This window comes from Sus scrofa, chromosome 6, assembly GCF_000003025.6.
Source record: "Sus scrofa isolate TJ Tabasco breed Duroc chromosome 6, Sscrofa11.1, whole genome shotgun sequence".
NCBI lineage: Eukaryota > Metazoa > Chordata > Mammalia > Artiodactyla > Suidae > Sus > Sus scrofa.
In genome coordinates, this window is record NC_010448.4 from 51606472 (window position 1) to 51632569 (window position 26098).

General features: G+C 47.2%; 1 protein-coding gene across 1 annotated transcript; it reads left to right on the forward strand.

The window, feature by feature from the left end:
* On the forward strand, nt 584-15116 carry LOC110261008 (very-long-chain 3-oxoacyl-CoA reductase-B-like). Its single transcript, XM_021094536.1, has 11 exons — nt 584-867; nt 1241-1287; nt 6025-6100; nt 6324-6434; nt 6588-6655; nt 11885-11929; nt 12148-12182; nt 12395-12476; nt 13413-13478; nt 13842-13991; nt 14186-15116. The coding sequence occupies exons 1-11, from the start codon at nt 708-710 to the stop codon at nt 14321-14323; spliced, it is 978 nt and encodes a 325-aa protein (XP_020950195.1). The 5' UTR covers nt 584-707; the 3' UTR covers nt 14324-15116.

Consider the following 26098-nt stretch of genomic DNA (forward strand, 5'->3'; position numbering starts at 1 on the left):
GGAGTTCCCGTCGTGGCGCAGCGGCACCGAATCCGACGAGGAACCTGAGGTGGCGGGTTCGATCCCTGGCCTCGCTCCATGGGTTAAGGATCTGGCGTTGCCACGAGCTGTGGTGTAGGTCGCAGATATGGCTGGGATCCAGGGTTGCTGTGGCTGTGGTGGAGGCCGGCAGCTACAGCTCTGATGCAGCCTGGGCACCTCCATATGCCGCAGGCGCGGCCCTAAAAAGCAACAAAAAAAGGAATTAAAACCACTGTAATCCCGCAAGCAGGTATCTGTAAGTCAAGTTTTTCTGACACACTGTATTGACAAAAGCCCTTCGCGATTGATTGCTATTATTAGCTCTGGCCCGCACCAACCATAGATGGACTCCAGTGACCCAAACAAAGGGCATCTGTGAGCAGCCTTTGCTCAGCTCTGTGGGCTGAGCGGAGGCTGTTTGCCGACCCGCTCCGCAGGCATTCGGGACTCACCGTAGGCCCAAGGAGGGCCGGGCGAGAGCGTCAGGGGCGGTGCTTGGGCGGATAGGTGTGGCCATCGGGTAGACTATATTCCAGTGGGGCGTGGCTCGAGGGAGGGGCGCGGCGGAACACTCGCCTGGCGGAGTGGGAGGGGCTCACGCGGAGCCGCAGGCCAGGCTTGAAATAGAGGCTCACCAAGGCTGCGGCCCCAGCCGTCGCTTGGGTGACTTGCTGGCTAGAGTTGGGATGGAGTCGGAGTGGGATGCGCTGAGAGTGCTGGGAGCAGTTACCGCCCTGTGCCTGCTGCTGTGGGTGATCTGGGGGGTGGGCAGCACGGTGTATATTTACCTGCTGCCCCAGGTGCGCCGGGGCAACGCCTGGCTCCGATCGCACGGAGCCTGGGCAGGTGAGGAAGGAGGGCTCCCTGGCAGGCAGGTAGGGGTGGGGGCAGCAGGAACGAGCACGGGTGGCAGGTGAGGGCCCATAATCAGGGCCGAGGCCAGGGACTCCTGGAATGAAGATAGGCGAAGGCTGCAGCGACCAGGGTAAGGGAGGCGCTGGGATGCATGACGTCCTGAAACCTGTGCTGGTGATGGGCGCAGGAGTCAGCGACTGGGGTCCATGAAGGACGCGGACAAGAACCAGGAGGAGCTGGGTCTCCGTGAGGAGGGTTCCAAGAAAAGGCATGAAAAGGGACAAGAGGGAGAGGGGAGGGGATGACAGGGGGTAGGATCTGGTCAAGCTCCCCTCCTGCCCCCTGCCCCTTCTCTCCTTTCTAGTGGTGACAGGAGCCACTAGTGGCATCGGCAAGGCCTATGCACATGAGGTGAGCCGAGTGGGCGGTGGGGCTGGGAGCCTAGCGGGTGGTGGGAGCCTAGCGGGTGGTGGGGCTTGGAGCCTCTCCTATCTGCTTGGCTGTTGTCAGCGCACCCTACCAGACTGAGAATTGTGCTTCCTCTTGTTTCCTCATCCTCTCCGCGGGGAGGCTTTCCCTCTGCACCCCAGGCTGGTGACAGTGTTTACCCTGGGCTTCTAGGGACCATTGATCTCTCCCATCATTGCCCTGATCTAGTCACTCAAAACATATTTATATGCCACTTTCCTGTGCTAGGCATCTTCTAGGTGCTTGGAGTACAGCCGTGAACAAAAAAGACAGGAAAGACCTTGCCCTCACGGAACTTCGGATATAGTGAGAGAAGACAGGTGTGAATAGAGTAAACGAGCAGAATGGGTAGTGTGACAAATGGTGAAACGAGTTAAGAAGTACCTGCTGGTCACCTAGCAGTTAAGGATCCAGCATCGTCTCTGCTGTGGCTCAGGTCACTGCTGTGGCCCAGGTTCGAATCCCTGGCCTGGGAACTTAAGTTTTCCAGAAGCCTGGCGAAAAAGAAAAAAGAGTTAAGGAGAAACGTCAGTCAGGAGAGGAGAACAGGGAACCCGGGGGTGGGCGGGTGCCAGTATTTACACAGGGTGATCAGAAATCTCACTGAGAAGACAACACTGAGCCAAGCCCGGAAGGGGGAGTTCCCGTGTGGCACAGCAGAAACGAATTCAACTAGTATCCATGAGGACTCAGGTTTGATCCCTGGCCTCGCTCACTGGGTCAGGGGTCCCATACTGCCCTGAGCTATGGTGTGGCTCGCAGATGCAGCTCGGACCTGGCGCTGCTGTGGCTGTGGTGTAGGCCCACAGCTTCAGCTCCAGTTCCATCCCTAGCTTGGGAGCTTCCACACGCCTTGGGCATGGCCCTAAAAAGACAACAAATAATAAACAGAATGTTCAGAGGAGTGAAAGAGTGAAACATTTTACCTTGTTCCTCATCTTAGGGGAAAGCATTCTGTTTTCAACCTCTAAGTATGTTAGCTGCAGGTTTTTTGAATGTATGCATGTGTGTATATATGTGTTTACATGACCTTTATATGGTTAAGGAGGGTCCCTTCTATACCCGCCGCCTTTGGTTCCCAGGCTAGGGGTCGAATCGGAGCTACAGCTGCCAGCCAGAGCCACAGCCACACCATATCTGAGCCGAGTCTGTGACCCCCACACCACAGCTCACAGCAATGCCAGATCCTTAACGCACTGAGCGAGGCCAGGATTCGAACCTGCCTCCTTATGGATACTAGTCAGATTTTTTCCTGCTGAGCCACAATGGGAACTGCTGATTTTTCAAGTGTTGAACTCTACCTGCATTCCTGCCATAAAACCCACTTGGTCATTGTCTGTTATCCTTTTCCTAAGTTGCTGGATTTGATTCACTAATACTTTTTTGAGAATTTTTCTCTAAGTTTATGAGTTTATTAGTTTGTACTTTCCTTGTAATATCTTTGTTTGATTTTTGGCAAATTGCTACAAGATTTTTGATCAGAATACCTAAAGAGTGCAGCTGCTGTTACTGAGATGGAGCTGAACTGAGGGGGGGACCAGGTTTCGGGGAAGCAGGAAGGGGTCAAGTTTTAGATATTCTAAGTTTGAGATACTGGTTAAGTATCCAAGTTGAAAGGTGTGCAGCTGCAAATGCCACTCTTAAGTTCAAAGCGGAGGTCTGGGTGGAGAAATAAATTGAAGCATGACTTTAATTGATGCCATTTAAAGTCATGAAACTAGGAGTTCCCTTTGTGGCTCAGTAGGTTAAGAACCCAGACAGTGTCTGTGAGGATTTGGGTTCAATCCCTGGCATCTCTCAGTGGGTTAAGGATCCACTGTTGCCGCAAGCTGCAGCATAAGTTGCAGATGTGGCTTGGATCCAGGGTGGCTGTGGCTGTGGTGTAGACCTGTAGCCTGGGAACTTCCATATGCCGCATATGCGGCCCTAAAAAAATTAATAATAAAGTTATGAGACTAGATGAGATGGCCACGGTAGTGGGTGTCGATGGAGAAGGGGAGCACAGTCTGAACCACCCCAAGGTGCTCCCTGGAGCACCCGGAAGATTGAGGAGGCACAAGAACTGAGACCAGAAGTTCCCGTTGTGGCACAGTGATTAATGAATCCAACTAGGAACCATGAGGTTGCAGGTTCAATCCCTGGCTTCACTCAGTGTGTTAAGGATCTGGCGTTGCCGTGAGCTGTGGTGTAGGTCACAGATGCAGCTCTGATCCTGCATGACTGTGGCTGTGGTGTAGGCTGGTAGCTGTAGCTCCAATTGGACCCCTAGCCTGGGAACCTCCATATGCCTCGGGTACAGCCCTGAAAAGACAAACAAACAAAAAACAAAAAACAGTGTTTCTAGGAAAATGGGGTAATGAAGTGTCAGTTGCTGCCAGGAGGTGCTGAGAACATAGCATTTACGAACGTGAAAGTTATTAGTGACCAGAGTGGTGTGAGTGGCACGGTAGGGGCAGGAGTCCGATTGGAGTGGGGACAAGAGGATGTGGGAAGGGAGCCAGGGAAAACAGTCCTCGCTTGGAATGTTGAGTAAAGCAAGGTGTGGCCATGAGAAATGGCGCAATACCTGGACAGGTGGGAGACATTCTGGCAGGTTTGCAGGCTGATGAGAATCATCCAGAAGAGGGAGAGGGGTGATGCAGGAGGAAGAGAAGGGATAAAGCTGGAGTGATGTCCTGGAGTGGGGAAGAAGGGAGCAGAGGCTCGCGCACGAGTAGAAGGGCAACCCTGGGGGAAAGGGAGAGTATTTGTGTCTGGATGCACATCAGCTAGTAATGCTGGCCAGTCTGCGTCACTGCTGTCTGGGAACTGCGATGTCCCAGCACTGCAAGGTGAGCCCCACGAGGGCAGGGCTGTGGCTGTGTTGGTCAGCACGGCCTAGCACAGGGCCAGACACAAGCAGATCCTGGGCAGATGTTTGTTGAATGAATAAATGACCTTCACAGCATCACCCTCTCAGGCGCTGTTGAGAAATTTGTGCCCAGACTCCCTCCAAAGTGATGGACACGCAGTCTCACATAACACATCACCCTCAGACAGGCAGGTTGAGTGGGTGGGAGGTGCACCAAAATGCTGCTCAGCATCCACTCCGCAAATGATCTGCCGATTCTCTTTCAAGGGCAAAGGCCTTCAAGGCAGAAGGAGCAGCATGTGCAAAGGACCAGAGGTAGGAAAATTCGGGGATCAAAAGAACTGTCTGCTGTGGCTGGATTCCCATAGGCCACTGGCAAGAATGGAAGCTGGAGGCTCAGGCTGGAGCCAGGCCACTTGGGGCCAGAGAGTGGAGTGTTACCTCGGAGACCTTGGAGAGGCAGTTCTGAATATGTGGTTTTATCTCTAAGATCTTGGGGAGTCAGGGCACGTTCAGAGTAAGAGAGGCAGCAGGCACAGGTTTGTGTTTTATTTTTTATTTAGTGATTAGAGTTGATTTACAGTGCTGTGCCAATTTCTGCTGTACAGCAAAGTGACCCGGTCATACATCTATATATATATATTCCCTTTCTTATATTATCTTCCATCCTGATCTATCCCAAGAGATTGGATATAATTCCCTGTGCTGTACAGTAGAACCTCACTGATTATCCATTCTAAATGTAACAGTTTGCATCTACTCACCCCAAACAGATTTTTGTTTTATTTATTAATTTTTTTTGTCTTTTTTTTTTTTTTTTTTTTTTTGCCATTTCTTGGGCCGCTCCCACGGCATATGGAGGTTCCCAGGCTAGGGGTTGAATTGGAGCTGTAGCCACTGGCCTACTCCAGAGCCACAGCAATGCAGGATCCGAGCTGTGTCTGCAACCTACACCACAGCTCATGGCAACGCCGGATCCTTAACCCATTGAGCAAGGCCAGGGATCGAACCCGGGAACTCATGGTTCTTAGTCAGATTCGTTAACCACTGCACCACGGTGGGAACTCCAGGTTTGTGTTTTAGAGCGAGCCCTCTGGCTGCTGAGTGAGACTCTGTCTGTCCTGGGCAGCCAGTGTTCCCAGCACCACCCAGCAAAGAGCAGGGTCTCAATCAACACATTTTTTTTTTTAAGGGTCCCACCCCCAGCATATGGAAGTTCCCAGGCTAAGGATCAAATCGGAGCTGTAGCCACTGGCCTACACCAGAGCCACAGCCACGCCAGAACTGAGTCACATCTGCGACCTACCTCACAGTTCACGGCAATGCCAGATCCTTAACCCAGTAATCAAGGCCAGGGATCGAACCCGCATCCTCTTGGATACTGGTCAGGTTCCTTACCGCTGAGCCACAAAGCGAACTCCTCAACACCTTTTGAATAAATGTGTGAAGGAGGGCAGGAAAGTAGATAAATGATTGGATTCTTCTGTCACTGAGAATAAGAGCGAAGCCTTTCCTGGGGTGTTCCAGGGCTCCAGGATCTGGTTCCCCGACCACGTGGAGGAGCTCCGATACCACTGGTCACTTCATTCAGTGCTCGCTGGACTGAAAGCCGTCCTTTAAGCCGCTAGCCTTTGTGCAAGGGCCTTTGCGCTTGCTTTTCCGTCTGCCTGGCCTGCTCTTTCCCCAGGATGCATGCTCCAGGAAGGCAGATCTTGGTATTTCTCTTTTCACCTCCGCATCCGCTGCGCCTGCAACAGGGGAACACGCTGTCAGCACACGGTGCATGTTCGTGGAGTTGGCAAATCAATCCGTAAACCCATTCCCCGCAGCTCGCCCGCAGAGGTCTGAACATCGTCCTTATCAGCCGGGATCTGAACAAGTTAGAGCGCGAGGCAAAGGAGATAGGTGAGAAGGGGAAGAGGGCAGCGGGGGAAGTTCTGGGTCAGGGGCTGAGGCTAGAGGGGGGCGTGGTCGGGGGCGTGGTCGAGGCGGGCGCCTGGAGCCAGCTGCCTCCGCGTCCCGGGCCCGGCAAGCTTGGGTTAGGGGCTGGGGCTGAACAGGGACCGGGGTGGCATGGGAGCAGAGGTGGGACTGGATGCCAGCTTAGGGCCTGGCTCCCTCTTGCCAGAGCGGCTTCATGGGAAAAGCACACGAGTCATCCAGGTGGATTTCACCGGGGGCTTGGAGATCTACGAGGCCATTGAGGCAGGACTGAAGGACCTGGAGATCGGAGTACTGGGTATGTCCCCGTGCCTGCTGGGAGGGACGCTGCCCTTACCTGCCCCGTGCTCACCCTGACCCGGAACTTTCTTGTGGTCGCCCTCCCTCTGCTCCCACCGCCTCTTCCTGGCGCTGTTGGAGTGACACGGTTGGTTTGTCCCTTCTCACTCAGTGAACAATGTGGGCAGATCGTACACACGTGACCTGAGGAAACTGCTGGACTGTGAGGACATCGGCAAAGTGAGTAAAAACTAATCCGCGGACACCTCTTCCTCACACTGCTCCTTCTGTTGGAACATCCCGATCAGTACAGGCGCTTGGCTAATTGTCTTGAAAGCTGGGACCCTCTGCTGCCCGGGACCGGAAGGAGGTCTCCGTCCAGGGGGCGCCCTTCTGCAGCGCCCGACCCGGCGAGGGTTTACCTTGAGTCTAGTTCTGCTCTGGTATATTCCGCGCTGTTCGCTTTAAGGGGAAATGACCCCCGTGGGAGAGTCAGTGGCTTAGTTTCATATCTATCAAACGGGAATCGGTATTTTTGCCGGCCTCAGCGGGCTGACATGACAGTGGAGTAAAATAAAGCACATAAACCTAAGTTATGTGCTCCCTAAATGTTGGCTGTGATGATTAGACATAGACAAAATAGAAGATCAGGATGGCGTTTACATTTTAAATATTATTATTTCAAAAGTGGAGTTGCCGTCGTGGTGCAGCGGAAACGAATTCGACTAGGAACCATGAGGTGACAGGTTCGATCCCTGGCTTCGCTCAGTGGGTTAGGGATCCAGCATTGCCGGGAGCTGTGGTGTAGGTTGCAGACGCGGCTTGGATCCTGTGTTGCTGTGGCTGTGGTATAGGCTGGCAGCTGTAGCTCCTATTAGACCCCTAGCCTGGGAACCTCCATATGCCGTGGGTATGGCTCTAGAAAAGACAGACAGACAGACAGACAGACAGACACACACACACACACACACACACACACACAAGTAATGCATATGCTCATTTTAGAAAATTTAAGGAGCAGCAGCCCGTGTGTACTGCCTCTTGTATTAAAGGAAGTTGAGGTCTAATACTTACCCTGTAAATTAGAACGATTTGGAGAACTGGATAAAAATATTTTTAAATAACTGTTTGAAGGTGTCATAGAACTGCTAAGGCCCTGAGGAATGGTCGTACCAGGATTCGAGGGAAGAAAGAATCTAAGGAGGTGCATTTGACCTTTGAAGCAACATTTGCTGTCCATGTGGATGTGCGGTTAAAGAGCTTAAGCAGAGCCTTCCACACACTGCTGGGGCTGCAACAAATACCGTAGCTCAAAGTTTGGGAAAATAGCCCAGGCCCTAGGTTGGGATCCTGAAAGCAGTAATCCAAGAGATAAAGGAGGTTTCACAGGAACTGAATCTGGTTTTCGAAAGACCTCCATTCCCCTTGGGATTAAGTCGATTTGATGTTTGAGCGCCCCCTAGTTTATTTAGCTGCCTGGGACAAGCAAAACCAAACCAAATCAATCATTTTTAGAGAAAACCAATGTAGTCCAGAGACTGCAATTAGCAATTCAGATTTTTTAAAAACACTACATATCCAGCATGCAAAAAAATATAATCAGGAATAGCAGAGGAAAAATAATGATCGAAAGCAAGAGTAATAAAGGATACTGTAATGAGGCCCACATCTGACCAAGATAATGAAAATATCAGCAATTTTTTTTTTTTTTTGGTCTTTTTAGGGCTGCATCCACAGCATATGGAGGTTTCCAGGCTAGGGTCAGAGTAGAACTGTAGCTGCCAGCCTACGTCACAGCCACAGCAACACCAGATTCGAGCAGCGTCTGTAACCTACACCACACCTCGCAGCAATGCTGGATCCCTAACCCACTGAGCAAAGCCAGGGATCGAACCCGCCACCTCATGGTTCCTAGTCGGATTCGTTTCCGCTGCACCATGATGGGGATTCTTCAGTTTAACCATTTTAAATTGTGCAACTCAGTGGCATTAAGTTCAGTGTGGCATGCCATCATCACCATCTATTCCAGAACTTTCTCATCATCCCAAACAGGAATTCCAGTCCTGTTAAGCGGTATCTCCCTCTTCTTCCCTATTTCCCACCCCTGGTAACATCTATTTCTACTTTCTGTTCTTTGACCTTGCTGATTCTGGATACTTCATACAGGGGATTGTAGAATAGGTGCTCTTTTGCGTCTGGCTTATTTCACCGAGCATCACGTTTTCAATTTCACCCATGTTGGTAGCGAGTATGAGGACTTCATTCCTTTTATTTTCTTTATTTTTAAGTTATGGCAAATATATATATTATGCATTTTGTCACTTTAAGTCTATTTAAGCACATAGGTCAGTGACATTATGCACATTCACATTGTTATGGAACAGTCCCCACCATCCACCTCCGGAAGTTGTTCAGAATCCATACCGAAACTCTACCTGTTAAACCGTGACCTGCCCACAGCTCCTGGTGACCACCACGCTTTCTATCTCTATGATTTTGACTATTCTAGATGCCTCGTTCAGGTGGAATCATACCGTATCTGTCTTTTTGCGCCTGGTGCATTTCATTTAGCATAATGTTTTCAGGGTGTTCCCATGTTTTCTTTTTCAAGGCTGAATAATATCTCATTGTGTGTATACGCCGCATTTTTATGTATCTTTTCATCTCTTGGTAGACACTTGGGTTTTTTCCGCCTTTTAGCTATTGTGAAGAATGCTGCAGAGAACTATTGGTGTCCAAATATCTGTTTGTGTACATGCTTTGAATTGTTTGGGGCGTATACCCAGAAGTGGAAATGATGGATGCAAGACTAGTTTGTCTACTCAAGGTCCCTTGAGAGTCCATATGAATTTGGGCTGGATTTTTAAACTTGTACAAAAAATGCTGGTAGGAACTTTTTTTTTTTTTTTTTGGTCTTTTTGCCTTTTCTAGGGCCACCCCCCCCCCCCGGCATATGGAGGTTCCCAGGCTAGGGGTCCAATCGGAGCTGTAGCCGACGGCCTACACCAGAGCCACAGCAACGCAGGGCCCGAGCTGTGTCTGCCACCTTCCCCACAGCTCCCGGCAACGCCGGATCGTTAACCCACTGAGTAAAGCCAGGGATCGAACCCTCAAACTCATGGTTCCTAGTCGAATTCGTTAATCACTGTGCCATGACGGGAACTCCGCTGATAGGATTTTGAAAGAGATTGCATTGAATTTGCAGATCCCTTTGGGTCTTGTTGGCATCTTGGCAATGTTAAGTTTTCCAGTCCATATATATGGGATGTCTTTCCAATTATTTATCTCTTCTCTATCTCTTTCAATAATGTTTTATAGTTTTCAGTATATGCCTTTCCTCCTTGGTTAATTCCTAAGTATATTTATTCTTTTATGCCTTTTGATGCTCTTGCAAATGGCATTGTTTTTGTAACTTGACTTTTGGGTTGCTCATTGTTCATGTATAGAAACGCAGCAGACTTTTGGTGTTGATTTTGTATGCTACAACTTTGCGAATTTGCTTATTTGTTCTCACTTTTTGTGGAATCTGTAAGATTGTCTACATGTCAGATCATACATATCATCTTCAGAGATAATTTTGCTTCTTCCTTTCACATTTGAATGCCTTTCAGTTCTTTTCTTGCCTAGTTGCTCTGGCTAGAACATCTAATATAGTGTCGTATAGAAATGGCAAAAGCACGGAGTTCCCTGGCTCACCCAGTAAAGGCTCCGGTGTTGTCACTGCTGTGGCTCAAGTTAATGCTGTGTTGCAGGTTTGATCCCTGGCCCAGGAACTTCCATGTATATAGCCAAAAAAAAAAAAAAAAAAGAGAGAGAGAGAGAGAGAAAGAAGAAGAAATGGCCGAAATAGGAAATGCTTTCAGTAGTTCACCATCGAATGTGATGTTAGCTGTGGTGCTTTTCATATTATTAGATGCATATTACTCATATCTTTCTTATGTTGAGATCGTTTCCTTCTGTTCCTAGTTTGAATGTTTTAATCATGAAAGGTGTTGAAAGTTGTCCTATACTTTTCTGTTATCAGCTGAGGTGACCATGGGGTTTTCTTCCTTTAGTCTGTTAATGAGTTGTGTTACATTAGTCAGTTTTCATATATTGAACCATCCTTGCATTCCAGGAACAAATCCCACTTGGTCATGGTGTATAATCCCTTTAATATACTGCTGAATTCCGTTTGCTCACAGTTTGTTAAGGATTTTTGCATCAGTATTCATGAGAAACACTTGGTCTGTAGATTTCTCTTCTTGCAATGTCTCTGTCTGGCTTTAGTATCAGGGTAATGCTGGCCTCATAGGATAAGTGAAGAAGTGTTCCCTCCTCTTCAGTTTTTGGGAAGTGTTTGAGAAGAATTGGCACTAATTCTTTCAATGTTTGGCAGAATTCATCAGCAAAGCCATCTATCCAGGGGTTTTCTTTCTTGAGAAATTTTTGATTATTGCTTCAATCTCCTTACTAGTTATGAATCTATTCAGATATTCTGTTTCTTTCTAATTGAGTCATAGTAGGTTTTATGTTTTTAGGAATTTGTCCATTTCATCTAGATCATACATTTATAGGGGTACAGTTGTCCACAGAACATTATAGTGTTCTTTTTGTAATCCTTTTTATTTCCGTAGTTGGTAGTAATGTCCCATTTTCATTTCCTTTTCTTTCTTTCTTTTTTTTTTTTTGTTTTTGTTTTGTCTTTTTGCCTTTTCTTGGGCCGCTCCCACAGCATATGGAGGTTCCCAGGGTAGGGGTCTAATCGGAGCTGTAGCCCCCAGCCTATGCCAAAGCCACAGCAATGAGGGATCCGAGCCTCGTCTGCGACCCACACCACAGCTCATGGCAATGCCAGATCCTTAACCCACTGAGCAAGGCCAGGGATTGAACCTGGATGGTTTCTAGTCAGATTCGTTAACCACTGCGCCACGACGAGAACTCCCCCATTTTCATTTCTGATTTTGATAATTCCAGTGTTTTTTTCTCTTACTCAGTGTAAATGTCAATTTTATTAAACTTTTCAAAGAAAAAACTTTTGGAATGATGGAATCATGGAACCATGGAATCATGGTTTCCATGATTTTCTTCCTTCCTTCCTTTCTTTCTTTCTCTTTTTTTGGCTGCACCCATGACAGATGGAAATTCTCAGGCCAGAGGATGAATCGAGCTATAACTGCCTACACCACAGCCACAGCAATGCCAGATCTGAGCTGTGTCTGCTACCTGCACCACAGCTCACAGCAACACCAGAGCCTTAACCCACTGAGGGAGGCCAGGGATCCAACCAGCATCCTCATGGATACGAATCCGATTCGTTACTGCTGAGCCGCAGTGGGAATTCTGGTTATGTGCATTTTAAATTCTAGTAGATACTACTATTTTTAAAAGTGTTCTACTTTAAAAGAAAAGCTAGAAAATAAGAAAATGTGGATGTCGTGGCAGGGCTGGTAAAGGGAAAGACTGATGGGTTCTATCCTTTTCCCACAGAAAATCTTGGATGTTATAAACTGCAACATGCTGTCTGTGGCCCAGGTGAGACTGGCCTAGGAGGGCTTCAGTCCAAGGTCAGTGTAGCTTTGACCATGCTGGGTGGTACCCAGCATCCCCCAGCACTGGCATGGAGGAAGTGCTAGGGGAATATTCCCTGAGGGAGGTAGGGAGATGAGAGTGAACTTGAGGAGGGGCAAGCATCTGGGCAGGTGAAAGGGGTGGGAAGGGATGGACAGGTTTCTCTCCATTCCTTCTTGCAGATGACTCGAATCGTCCTGCCCCAGATGGTTGCCAGGTAAGAGGCAGTCTCTTTATCTTTCACTCTGGATCTTTCCTCCTCCAAACCCTGGGCTTTTTCCATTGCCCTGCTGTCCCACCCAACTCTTCCCTGTCTCTTTGATCTTTCTCAGATTAGGACAGGGACTCCTGGGGGAGGTGGGGGAATCACCCAGACCGGCTCTTCCCCATTGGCAGTGACTGCCTTCCAACGCATATTTCCTCCTCCAGGGCCAAAGGCATCATCATCAACATCTCTTCATCAGCTGACAGTCGTCCCTGTCCGTACTTAGCAATATATGCAGCTTCCAAGGTACCCGCACCCACTGCCTGGGGAGGGCTGGCTGCCATGCTGAAATCCTGTAATAGTTCTTAATTCTGGCCTTGAAGGTTATGGTGAAAAAGTCCAGAATGCCTGGGATACATCACATGAGTCCCGGGCCATTCATACATCAGACAGATAGTTGCAGCGCAAGCCAATGGGCAAGACAGATCTTTTTGTTCTTTTAAAAAATTTTTTTCCGTATATATGAAATAAATAATAACTAACTAAATGTATATATTGGTCCTGACGGTGGCACGAGGAAGTTCCTGGCCTAGGGATGGAACCAGCGCCACAGCAGCCACCCAAGCTGCTGCAGCAATAATGCTGGGACCTTAAACCTCAGAGCACCAGGGAACTCCTTTTTGTTCCCTTTTTTTTTTTTCTTTTAACCAGGAACTCCTTTTTGTTCCCTTTTTTTTTTTTCTTTTTTTTTGTCTTGTTGCCTTTTCTTGAGCTGCTCCCTCAGCATATGGAGGTTCCCAGGGTAGGGGTCTAATCGGAGCGCTATAGCTGCCAGCCTACACCACAGCCACAGCAACGTGGGATCCGAGCCGTTGGCGAATCCTTAACCCCTCTGAGCAAGGTCAGGAATCGAACCCACAACCTCATCGTTCCTAGTCGGATTCGTTAACCACTGCGCCACGACGGGAATTCTTTTTTGTTCCTTTTTTAAGAGGAACCGAGGCTAGGGGTCCGGAGAGCCAGTGAGGCGGGTCGAGGTCAGGAAATTCAGAGACTGGCCGGGCTGGAGGAGAGCGATTGTATGGAAATGGAAGGCATAACGATACGAGGATGAGGACCTGGGCGAGAAGCCTGGGGGCCTCCAGGAGCTGGGAGTGTTCTAAATCTGGGGCCAGAGGGGGCTGGAGAAGTCTGCACAGGGAAGGCGCTTGGTCCTGGGACCCTCCCTCTCCTTCTCCGCAGGCCTTTGTGCGAAGCTTCTCGGCGGCAGTGGGCGCAGAGTACAGCTCCAAGGGGATCTTGATGCAGGTGCCTGACTCACTCGGCTCAAAAGGGGCCACGATAAGAGTGGCGTCTCAGGAGGGGCGGGGCTGCGACGAGGGGGAGGAGCTTTTGGACCTAGGACGCTCTTAGGAGCAGAGGTGGGGTGCGGGGTGGGAGGGTGGGTACGCGGTTGGGTGCTAAGAGGCGGTCTGAGAGAGGACCCCGGATCCAGCCTTGGAAGAGCTTCAGTGGAGCATTGGGTTCTCGAGGGGGCGTGGCGTGTAGGGCGTGGCCGGGGCCCTCTGTGGGCGTGACCAGCATGAAAGGTGGGACTCCGGGATGCTCAGAGAGGGCCTGGGAGACCCAAGGGGAGAGGAGTTTTTTTCTTGACCTCCCTTCTTCCTGCAGACAGTGAGCCCCTTAGTGGTTGAAACCAATATGACCTGGCCCTTGAAAAGCGGGCTGTTCGTAATGAAGCCTGAAGACTTCGCTCGGCAGGCCCTGGACACGCTTGACCTCACCTCCCAAACCCCCGGATGCCTCAACCACGCTGTGCAGGTGCTTTCCCCGGGCGGCCCTAGGCAGAGAGCCCAATGGAACAGTACCTGGCCCGGGCTCACTTGTCCTCAAGAAGTGGGCGGGGAGACGTCCGGAGAAGGGGAGGGCCCCCACGGGGGCTGGGGGAGCCAAGAGAGGAGATGGGGGACCCAAGAGTGGCGGGTATCTTGATCCTTGGTACCTCTCCTTCCCAGAATATCCTGCTGACCATCTTCCTGCCCAATTGGTTTCTTCTCAGTCGCCAGGGATTAAAGTCTTTAAATCTCTTAGTGAACTGGAATAGGGCAATGTGGCTTGGTGCAACGAAGAAAGAACTGGATAAAAGGCCGTGAAGAGGCGTGGCACCTTGTCTGGCATCCCCCACCCCCTCCACCCCCTGCCCCCTCTGGAATCCTGGGTGGGGGCTGTTGATGTTAGCAAGGATGTCCCACGCACGGAAGCAGATGGACAAGCAGACCAGGAGAACAGAGTTGGACCCCTGAATACCTGGACATTTAGTGACAAGGCTGCATCTCAAATCTCTGGCAGAAAGATGAAGTTTTAAATATGTGGCGCAGAGACAACTAGATAGACATTTTTTAAAATTACTCAATGAATTTATCACATCTGTAGCTGTATAGTGATCACCACAATCCATTTTCACAGGATTTCCATCCCACAACCCAAGCACATCCCCCCACCCCCCCTAGATAGTCATTTGAGGACAAACACACACACATATAGATGCAAACATAAATAAATCGGAGCAAAGATGGCTGCACAACTTTGGGAAATACTAAAACCCACTAGGAGTTCCTGTTGTGGCTCAGCAGTAACGAAATCGACTAGTATCCATGAGGATATAGATTTGATCCCTGGCCCCGCTCGGTGGGTTAAAGGATCTGGTTGCAGTGAACTGCCATGTAGGTCGAAGACACAGCTGGAATCTGGTGTTGTTCTGGCTGTGGTGAAGGCCTGCGGCTGCAGCTCCAATTGGACCCCTAGCCTGGGTACTTCCATATGCTGCAGGCCTGGCCCTAAAAAGCAAAACAAAGAAACAAAAAAACCACTAAATCGTACTCATTAAAATGGTGAGTTTTATGGTATGTGGGTTAAATCTCAATAAAAAATATTTTTAAAAAGAGACCCCCCAGTGTGTATTTATATATGTATAAAATTGGACCCAATCCTCCCACCATATACATTCATAAATTCCAAATGAATCAGAAATCTCTGGGAATAAATGGAAACACAACGAGAAGAATCCATGAATGAATTCCTTTCCATTTTGGGAGTGGGAAAATCTTTCTAATTAATACCGAACATTAAAAGCAGTGAGGAATTCCCGTTGTGGCTCAGCATTTAACGAACGCAACTAGCATCCATGAGGATGCGGGTTCAGTCCCTGGCCCCGCTCAGCAGGTTAAGGATCCAGCATTACTATGAGCTGTGGTGTAGGCTGGAGACACGGTCAGGTCTGGTGTGGCTGTGGCTGTGGCATCGGCTGGAGGCTGTAGCACTAATTCAATACCTAGCCTGGGAATGTCCAGATGCCACGAGCGCGCCCCCCCCCTCCAAAAAAAAGTGGGAAAGAAATGGACAGTTCACAGAGAAACAAATATGAGTGGTCCTTAACTATATGAAAAGATGCTCATAGTAAGAACAATTCCCTTTAATGCTCTGAAGTGGCATTTTTCACTAAGCTGGAAACACACTCTCATGCACCTGCTGGTAGGTAGGGAAAAATTTGACAAGAGCTAACAAAACAACAGATGCATATTCTCTCATACTTAGCCATACCCCTTCCAGGAATACACCTGAAGACCCATCTCCCCAGCAAGAGCGAGCCCTCACCTTGGGATCAAGCTTGATCCCTTCAAGAACAGAAAGGAAGCTATTACAGGTGAGGCTATTTTTAATGTTCTACTTTGAAAATGAAAAGACCCATGTAAGTTACAAGGTTAGTATCTATCTATACATGGTTCTTCTAGAGTCACTGCTCATGAATATGGCTTAATTTGCTTTCTCTCTCATCTACTTGTGATGTCGGGGATGGGATGGGGGTGAATGTTTGAAAGTCAACTAAGACATCATGATCCTTTACTCCTAAATGTTTTAGCAGGTAATTTCTACAGACAAAGACACATTATCCTAATAACAACCATGCTTTGATGACACTTAGGAAATTTATCACTGATATATGCCTTTTTTTTTTTTTTTTAGGGCCACACCTGTGGCGTATTTGGGTTCCCAGGCTGGGGGTCAAATCAGAGCTACAGCTGCTGGCCTACACCACAGCCACAGCAATGCTGGATCCGAGCCGCGTCTGTGGCCTACACTAGAGCTCACGGCAACGACTGGTCGCTGATGCACTGAGTGAGGCCAGGGATCAAACCCGAGTCTTCATGGATGCTCGTTAGATTCGTTTCCGCTGCATCACGGCGGGAACTCCAATAATGTCTTTTTTAGTGATGTTTTTTCCCTATCTGGGTTCCAATCCAGAGTCACGTGTTGTTTGTTTTTTTTTTCAGAGTCGCATGTAGTTGATTTCTGCTCTTATCTATATTATTCTCTACTTTGAATTGTTCTTTCTCTACCTTCTTAGATATTTGATGTTTAAATTTTACTTTTCTGACAAATGCATTAAAACTGTACATTTGGAGTTCCTGTAGTGGCTCAGCAGAAATGAATCTGACTAGTATCCATGAGGATGCGGGTTCAATCCCTGGCCCCGCTCGGTGGGTTAAGGATTCCGCATTGCTGTGAGCTGTGGTGTAGGTCGCAGACGCAGCTCAGATCCTGCATTGCTGTGGCTCTGGTGTAGGCCAGCAGCTACAGCTCCGATTAGACCCCTAGCCTGGGAACCTCCAAATGCCAGGAGTGTGGCCCTAAAAAGACAAAAAAAAAAACCCAAAAAACAAAAAACCAACAACTGTATATCACCCTCTAAACATAATGTTCGTTTTAAATTTTTTTATTATAGCTGATTTACATGTTCTGTCTGTACAGCAAAGTGACCCAGCCATACATTTATATATATTCTTTTTTTCACATTATCCTCCATCACGTTCGGTCAGTAGTGACTAGATGCAGTTCCCTGGGCTGTACAGCAGGTGAGCGTCATGTTTACAGCCTCCACAAGTTTGGCTGTGTTGCATTTTTACTGTCATCCAGTTAAAAGAAATTCTTTATTCCCATGTTTATTTCTTCTTTGATTCATGGGTTATTTAGAAGTATGTTCCTTAATTTCCAAACATGGAAATATTCTAATTATCTCACTACTGTAGTGCTGGAATTTAATTCACAAGTGATTGGAGGAGTTCCTGTCATGGCGCAGCGGAAACGGATCCTACTAGGAACCGTGAGGTTGTGGGTTCGATCCCTGGCCTTGCTCAGTGGGTTAAGGATCCGGCGTGGCTCTGGCTGTGGGGTAGGCCGGCAGCTGTACCTCCTATTAGACCCTAGCCTGGGAACCTCCATATGCCCCAGGCGCGGCCATAAAAAGACAAAAGACCAAAAAAAGAAAAAGTGATTGGAGAATATATACCCCATGACTTTCATCCCTTGACATTTTAAAAGGCTTGATTTATAGCTCAGAATATTCTATGGTCTACTTTGTAATGTGCTTCCTTCTTCCTGTTGTTTTTTTTTTCGGCGGCACCCACCACACGCATGTGGCAGTTCCTGGGCCAGTGACTGAACTCATAGCACAGTGGTGACCTAAGCTGCAATGGTGACAATGCTGGGTCCTCTAACCACTAGGTCACCAGCAAACTCCTATAATGCCCTTCTTTATCCCTGATAACTTTCCTTGCTTTGAAATCTGCTGAGATTAATATAGTAGATTAACATAACTAATATACATTAATATAAATATACTATATTAATATAGTATAATATACATTAATAAAAATAATTAATATTATTACAACATAAGAGATCTATTAGAAACAGATTCTCTCAATCTTGGTTTGCTTCAGGAAGTCCTTATTTCACCTTCATTTTTGAAGGATAATTGCACGGAATTCTTTCTCTCAACACTTTAAATATTTCACTCCACTCTTCTCCAGCGGTTTCTTTTTTTTTCTCTTCTTTTTCAAAAAAAATTTTTTTTCTTTTTTTTTTGTCTTTATAGGGCCGCACCTGCGGCGTATGGAGGTTCCCAGGCTAGGGGTCTAATCAAAGCTGTAGCTGCTGGCCTACACCAGAGCCACAGCAATGCAGGATCTGAGCTGCGTCTGCGACCTACACCACAGCTGACGGCAACGCCGGATCCTCAACCCACTGAGCGAGGTCAGGGATCGAACCCTCAACCTCATGGTTCCTAGTCAGATTCATTAACCGCTTAGCCACGACAGGAACTCCCTTTATTATTATTATTATTATTATCCATAGGTGATATGCTGGGCAAAAGGAACTAGATAGGCATTTAGCAATGCGGTGGTGAGGTGGAGGGGCAGAGAAGAATTCTGCAGACCTGCGATTGGGCTCCGTCTTTCAGTGGGTTTATGCCTCTAGACTATGAGCTTCCCAGGTGTTTTGAAGTTTCTTCTCCCTCTTAAGTGGGAGAGCAGGACTGGTGTGGGCGGAAATTGGGTACTCCCCTCCCCAGGCAGTGAGGCTCGGGTTAACTAGGTCTCCCTGGGACGGGCCCTGTTAGGAAGGACAGAGACCTCTGATGAGTTTCAAAACGGCCCTCTTTCCCCCTCCCCCGGCCAAAAGCAGGGGGGCATTTTCCTCAAGTATTTGATGTGGGAACGAGCTTCAGCTCCTGGAGGTCCCGCGCACAAAATTGTGGAGGCCCTCCAGTAACTGGGTCCCCCTGGTGTTTTTAATGCTCAGAGGTGCCCACACTGAGCCTCCAGCACGTCCTGGATCACAGCTCGGGTTTTCCTCCCCTGGCGCTGGTTCCCGCTGCAGGTTCTGCTCATGAACCTCTGCTCTGGTAAATTTTTATTCTGTTTTCACTCTTCAGTCTCTCCAGTCTTGGGAGCAGTCATCTGCCCTGTGTCCTTACCTCTCTTAAGCATCCTAGCAGGGCTGTTGATTTTTCTATCTGCTCAGCTTTTGACTTGTTAAGATGGAGTGGCAGCTTCCAAGCTCCAGGCAGGTAAAGCTGGAAAAACAGCAGTGACATAAAAGGGCCATGTGGGAGTTCCCATCAGGGCTCAGCAGTTAAATGAACCCGATTAGGGTCCATGAGGATGCAGGTTTGATCCCTGGCCTCGCTCAGAGGGTTAAGGATCCGGCATTGCCATGGGCTGTGGTGTAGGTCACAGACTCTGCTCGGATCCCATGTTGCGATGGCTGTGGTGTAGGCTGGCGGCTACAGCTCTGCTTCAGCCCCAGCCTGGGACCCTCCATATGCCACAGGTGCAGCCCTAAAAATAAAATAAAATAAATAAAAGAGCCATATACACTTGAAAAGAATGTATATTCTGCCATTGTTGGTTGTAGTGTTCTGTGGGTGTCAGTTCAAGTTGATGAATTTTATGTATGGATCTGTATTGTTTCTGATATATTTGTTGCTCATTCTGTGAATCATTGCGTGAAGCATCTTGCAGTTTTCGGCTCTGATTGTGGCTTTGTCTACCTCTCCTTTTAGTTCTGTTAACTGATGCTTTTGCTTGTGTAGCTATGTCTTAGGGACTTGCAAGTTTAGGATTGTTATGTGTTTCTAATTAATCCATTTAAAATCACGAAATGTCCCTTTTCACTCTTTAGGTAGGGATACTTCTACCTAAAATCTACTTTGGGGAGCTCCCGTTGTGGCACAGTGGTTAACAATCCGACTAGGAACCATGTTCGATCCCTGGCCTTGCTCAGTGGGTTAAGGATCCAGCGTTGCTGTGAGCTGGGGTATGGGTCACAGACTCGGCTTGGATCCTGCGTGGCTGTGGCTGTGGTGTAGGCCAGCGGCTACAGCTCCAATTAGACCCCTAGCCTGGGAACCTCCATATGCCGAGGGAGTGGCTCAAGAAAAAGGCAAAAAGATTAAAAAAGAAAGAAAGAAAAAAAAAACCCAGGAGTTTCTGATGTGGTGCAATGGGTTAACGGTCCAGTTCATCTCTGTGGCATTGCCAGTTCAGTTTCCACATGGTGCATCGGGTTAAAGATCCGGCATTCGGGAGTTCCCAGCGGAAACGAATCCTAGGAACCGTGAGGTTGGGGCAGTTCGATCCCCGGCCTCTGTCACTGGGTTAAGGATCTGGCATTGCAATGAGCTGTGGTGTAGGCTGAAGACGTGGTTCAGATCCCATGTTGCTGTGGCTGTGGTGTAGGCCAGCAGCTGTAGCTCCTGTTTGATCCCTAGCTTAGGAACCACCATATGCACAGGTGCGGCCCTAAAAAGCAAAAAAAGCATTGCTGCAGCTGTGGCATGGGTCCAAGATGTGACTCAGATTCCGTCCCTGGCCTGGGAACTGACATGTGCCAGGGGTGCAGCCAAAAAAGGAAAACAACAATAACAGCAAAAAAAACCCAACAGCAGTCATTGGTTATCTGTTTCTGTGGGTTAGGAATTAAGGATTGGCTGTAGGATAGTTCAAAATTCTCGACATCCTTGCCAACACTTATTATTTGTCCTTTTTATTGCAGCCACGATAGTGAGTTAAAGAGGTATCTCACTGGGTTTTTTTGGGGGGGCGTGTTTGGTTTTCTGGTCTGCTTTTTAGGGCCACACCTGCAGCATTAGAGGTTCCCAGGCTAGGGGTCGAATTGCAGCTGCAGCTGCTGGCCTACACCACAGGCACAGCAATGCCAGATGCTTAACCCATGGAGCAAGGCCAGGGATTGAACCTGCATTGTCATGGATCCTAGTCGCGTTTGTTAACCGCTGAGCCATGGAGGGAACTCCCTCGCTGTAGGTTTGGCCTGCATGTTCCTAGTGACTAATGATCTTGAGTGTCTTTTCATGCGCTTGTTGGACACTTGGAATTGGACACTTGATACATTTCTACTCAGATCATTTTCCCATTTTAAAATTGGGTTGTCTAGGAGTTCCCCCGGAGGCTCAGCTGTAACGAACCTGATTAGTATCTGTGAGGACTCGGGTTTGATCCCTGGCCTCGCTCAGTGAGTTAAGGATCCGGCGTTGCCCTGAGCTGTGGGGTAGGTCACAGACAGGACTTGGATCTGGCGTTGCTGTGGCTGTGGTGTAGGCCGGCAGCTGCAGTTCCGATTTCACCCCTAGCCTAGGAACCTCCATGTGCCTCAGGTCCAGCCCTAAAAAAGCAAAGGAAAAAAAAAATTGGGGTTGTCTTTTTATTTTCATTTTTTAATTTTATCATTATTATTATTATTTGTCTTTTTGACATGTCTTAGGCTGCTGCCTCGGCATATGGAACTTCCCAGGCTAGGGGTCGAATCGGAGCTACAGCTGCTGGCCTACACCGCAGCCACAGCAACGCGGGATCTGAGCTGTGTCTGTGACCCGTACCACAGCTCACAGCATCGCCAGATCTTTAACCCACTGAGCAAGGCCAGGGATCGAACCCGAAACCTCATGGTCCTTAGTCGGATTCGTTAACCACTGAGCCATGACGGGAACTCCTGGTTGTCTTTTCATTATGGGAATTGAACAAATTCTTTTTTTTTTTTTAACGAATTCTTTATATATTCTAGATGCATGTCCCATCAGATCTATGCTTTGCAAATATTTCCTTTCATTCTGTGAGTTGTCATTTGACTTTCAATTTTTAAGTCCAACTTAACCTATTTTTCCTTTCATGCACCTTCATGTTTAAAGGTTGCTCCCACCATATAGAATTCTAGGTTAACAAGTTATATTTTCTTTTCGGTGCTTTAAACGTCATTCCATTGTCTTTTGGCATCTGTTAAGGGTTGAATGGTGTCTTCCCCACAAAAAAATGTGGCGCCCGAATCCCCAGTACCAAAAGCACATGATCTGGTTTGGCAATCATATTGTTGCAGATGTAATTGGTTAAGATGAGGTCATGATGGGAGTTCCCATTGTGGCTCAGTGGTAGCGAACTCGACTAGTATGCGTAAGATTATGGGTTCGATCCCTGGCCCCGCTCGGAGCGTAAAGGAACCGGCATTGCTGTGAGCTGTGGTGTAGGCCAGCTGCTGTAGCTCGGATTCAGCTCCTAGCTTGGAAAATTCCGTATGCTGCAGGTGTGACCCTAAAAAGACACACACACACAAAAGCTAATATTGAATAATCTTTTCTTTTTTAAAGCCTGGGAACTTCTATATGCCACAGATTCAGCTCTTAAAAAATAAAGTCAACATTGTGGAAGTATAATATGCCTGTAATAAAAATGCTCACACTGCACATGCGTGGTTCTTTGAGTGCTGAAAAACTTCCGTAATCTCCATGCAAATCAAGGTACAGAGCATATATGTTACGAAGTTCTTTTGTGCCTCTTTCCAGCCAGTCTTCCTTAGCTCCTCCAGGCCGTCACAAATCTGATTTAGATTATGACTGATTAGCTTTGCCCATGCTAGAATTTCATATAAATGAAATAACGTCACCTGTACACTTTGGGAGCTGGCTTCTTTCTTTCAGCATAATGGTTTTAGATTCATGCTTTCTCTTCTTTGGCATTCTAGGGCTGCACTCACGGCATATGGAAGTTCCTAGGCTAGGGGTTAGATAAGGGCTGCAGCTGCTGTCCTACACCACAGCCACAGCCACAGTGATGCAGGATCCAAGCCACGTCTGCAACCTACACTACAGCTCACAGCGACGCCTGACCCTTAACCAACTGAGCGAGGCCAGGGATTGAACCTGCAACCTCATGGATACTAAGTCAGATTCATTTGCACTCCGCCACAGTGGGAACTCCCTCATGCATGATGTTGCATGGAGGTGTCCTATTCCTTTTTATTGATGAATGGTACTTTCCTGTGTATGGATATACTGCAATTTGTTTCAACTCACATATTAATGAGCATTTGGGTTATTTCCAATTTTTTAATTTTATGAACAAATCTTCTATGAACATTTGTGTAAAGTCTTAATTATATACATATATATATATATTTAATTTTCTTTTGGATAAATACCCAAGAGAATTCTGAATCATAGGGAAATGTAGATCCAACTAGTCAGGACACCATCTACCTGTTTTCCAAAGTGAGGTACCATTTTATATTTATTTAGTTATTTATCAGTCTTTTTTAGGGCTGCACCTGTGGCATATGGAGGTTCCCAGGCTAGGGGTCCAATTGGAGCTATAGCCACCAGCCTAGACCACAGCCACAGCAACGCGGGATCCGAGCCAGTCTTTGGTCTACACCACAGTTCACATCAAGACTGGATCCTTAACCCACTGAGCCACAATGGGAACTCCCCGAAATGCTCTTTTTAAAATTATTTTAGTCTCTTTAGGAAATGCAGTGATGTCCCTTCTTTCATTCTGAATTCAGGAATTTTTTCCATTTATTTCCTTGATTTTATCTAGTGAGGATTTTTATCAATTTTATGAAGCTTTTCAAAGAACCAATTCTTTAAAAACTGAATTTCTGGGAGTTCCTGTTGTGGAGCAGCAAAAATGAATCCTACTAGTAACCATGAGGTTGCAGCTTCAATCCCTGGCCTCGATCAATGGGTTAAGGATCGGGCATTGCCATGGCTGTAGTGTAGGTTGGCAGATGTACCTCCGATTTGACCCCTATCCTGGGAACCTCCATATGCCATGGGTGGGGCCCTAAAAAGCAAAAAAAAATTTTTAAAAACCCTGTATTTCTTAGAGTTCCCATTGTGGCTCAGCAGGTTAAGAACCTGACTAGTATCCATGATGGTGAGGGTTTGATCCCTGGCCTCACTCAGTGGGTTAACGATCTGTCATTGTCGAGAGCTGTGGTGTAGGTCTCAAAGGTGGCTCAGATCTGGTATTGCTGTGGCTGGGGTGTAGACTGGCAGCTGCAGTTCTGATTCGACCCCAAGCCTGGGAACTTCCTTATGCCGCAGGTGCAGCCCTAAAAAGCAAAAACACAAACCAAAAAAAACTTTATTTTGGATTAATTGTTTTGTTTTTTGGTGGGTTTTTTTTGTTTTTTGTTTTTTTTTTTTGCTTTTTAGGGCTGTACCTGCGGCATATGGAGGTTCCCAGGCTAGGGGTCAAATCAGAGCTGTAGCTGTTGCCCTACACCACAACTACAGCAACGCTAGATCTGAGCCACATCTGCGATCTACACCACAGCTCACAGCAATGCCAGACCCTTAACCCACTGAGCAAGGCCAGGGGTCAAACCCGAGTCCTCAGGATACTAGTCAGGTTTGTTAACCACTGAGCCAGGATGGGAATTCCGAGTATTTCCTGATAAGTCCATTTTGTCTTCTTTGTAGGTTTATTGGTTCTTTGTTATTTCAGCGTTTGCTTTAGAGTTTGTTTTAACTGTAACCTATGGCTGGCAGCTGCAGTTCTGATTTGACTCCTAGCCTGGGAACGTCCATAAGCTGCAGGTGCAGCCCTAAAAAGCAAAACACAAACAAAACCCTTCTTTTGGATTAATTGAGTATTTCTTGATGATTCCATTTTCTCTTCGTAGGTTTATTGGCTCTTTGTTTTATTATTTTAGTGTTTGCTCTAGCGTTTGTTGTAACTGTAACCTGCCCTACTCCTAATTCACATACGGTGTAAGAATAGGCCAAGTATTGTAAGAGCACATTTGCATGTTCCCCCTCCTGCCATTTGCGCTGCTGCCACACATTTTACTTGTTCATGTGTTATACACTCCACAACACCTTGGAAGGACTTTTGCTTCAATAATCAATTTTCTTTTCCGTTTGGGAGTTCCCTTGTGGCGTAGCAGGTTAAGGATCCAGCATTGTCACTGCAGCAGCTCTAGTCGCTGCTTTAATGGGGGTTTGATCCCTGGCCTGGGAACTTCCACATGCTGTAGGTGCTGCCAAAAAACCAAAACCAGTGTGTATTTGAACCTACATAGTTACCATTCCTGCTGCTCTTCATTCTTATTTGTTGATCCAGAGGAAGGTGTCTTTTTTCCTTTTGTCTGAAGGGCTTTCTGTAGCATTTCCTGTTGTGCATGTCTGCTAGTGATATCTTCTTAAAGCTTTGGAATGTCAAAAATCCCTTTTGGCACCTTCAGTTTCTTAAAGTTTTCAAAGTTTTAAAAACTATATACATAAGACAAAATAGACCATCTTTGCCATTTTTAAGTGCACGATTCAGTGACATTAAGCACATACAGAACATCTCCAGACACACGTCCTTCGATGCTCACTGCAGCTCTATTTGCAACGGCCAAGACATGGAAACAACCTCAATGTCCATCGACAGAGGAGTGGATCAGGAAGATGTACATATACACAATGGAATATTCCTCAGCACTAAAAGGAACGAAATACCAGCATTTTTAGCAACATGGATGGACCTAGAAATTACCATGCTAAGTGAAGTCAGTCAGATGATGAGACACCAGCATCAAATGCTATCACTGACATGTGGAATTTAAAAACAGGACACAATGAACTTCTTTGCAGAACAGATACTGACTCACAGACTTTGAAAAACTCATGGTTTCCAAACGAGACAGTTCCCGGGGTGGGGGGATGCGCTGGGGGTGTGAGATGGAAATCCCATAAAATTGAATTACGATGATCATTGTACAAACATAAATGTAGTAAATGCATTGAGTACTAAAAATAAGTAAGTAAATAAAAAATAAAAAACTTCAGACATGCCAAAGACAAATAAATAAATAAATAAATAAAATAAAATAAATAAAACAGCACATTCGGAATGTTTACATCATCCCAAACTGAAATTCTGTGCCCGTTAAACAACAACTCCCTATTCCCTCCTGCCCCAGCCTCTCAACAACCACTGTTCTGTGCTCTGTTGCTGTGAATTTGACTGTTCAGACTTCAGATTAGGAGAACCACATAGTATTTGTCCTTTTGTGACTTGCTTATCTCACTTAGCATAATGTTTTCCAGGTTCATCCATCTTGCAGCACGTGTCAGAATCTCTTTCCTTTTTTAAGGCTGAATAATATTCCACTGTATGGATGTACCACTTTGTTTATCCATCCTGTCAGTGTTGGGTTGCTTCTCCCTTTTGGCCACTGAATAATGCTGCTATGAACGTGTGTGTACCAATATCTGTTTGAGTCCCTGAGATCAGTTATTTTGGGTA

Bases quoted from the DNA above. Each gene is read 5' to 3' on its own strand.
- LOC110261008 (XM_021094536.1), top strand. From the start codon at position 708: ATGGAGTCGGAGTGGGATGCGCTGAGAGTGCTGGGAGCAGTTACCGCC. The intron at 868-1,240 runs GTGAGGAAGGAG...TCTCCTTTCTAG, and splicing joins ATCGCACGGAGCCTGGGCAG to TGGTGACAGGAGCCACTAGT. The intron at 12,183-12,394 runs GTAAGAGGCAGT...TTCCTCCTCCAG, and splicing joins CTGCCCCAGATGGTTGCCAG to GGCCAAAGGCATCATCATCA.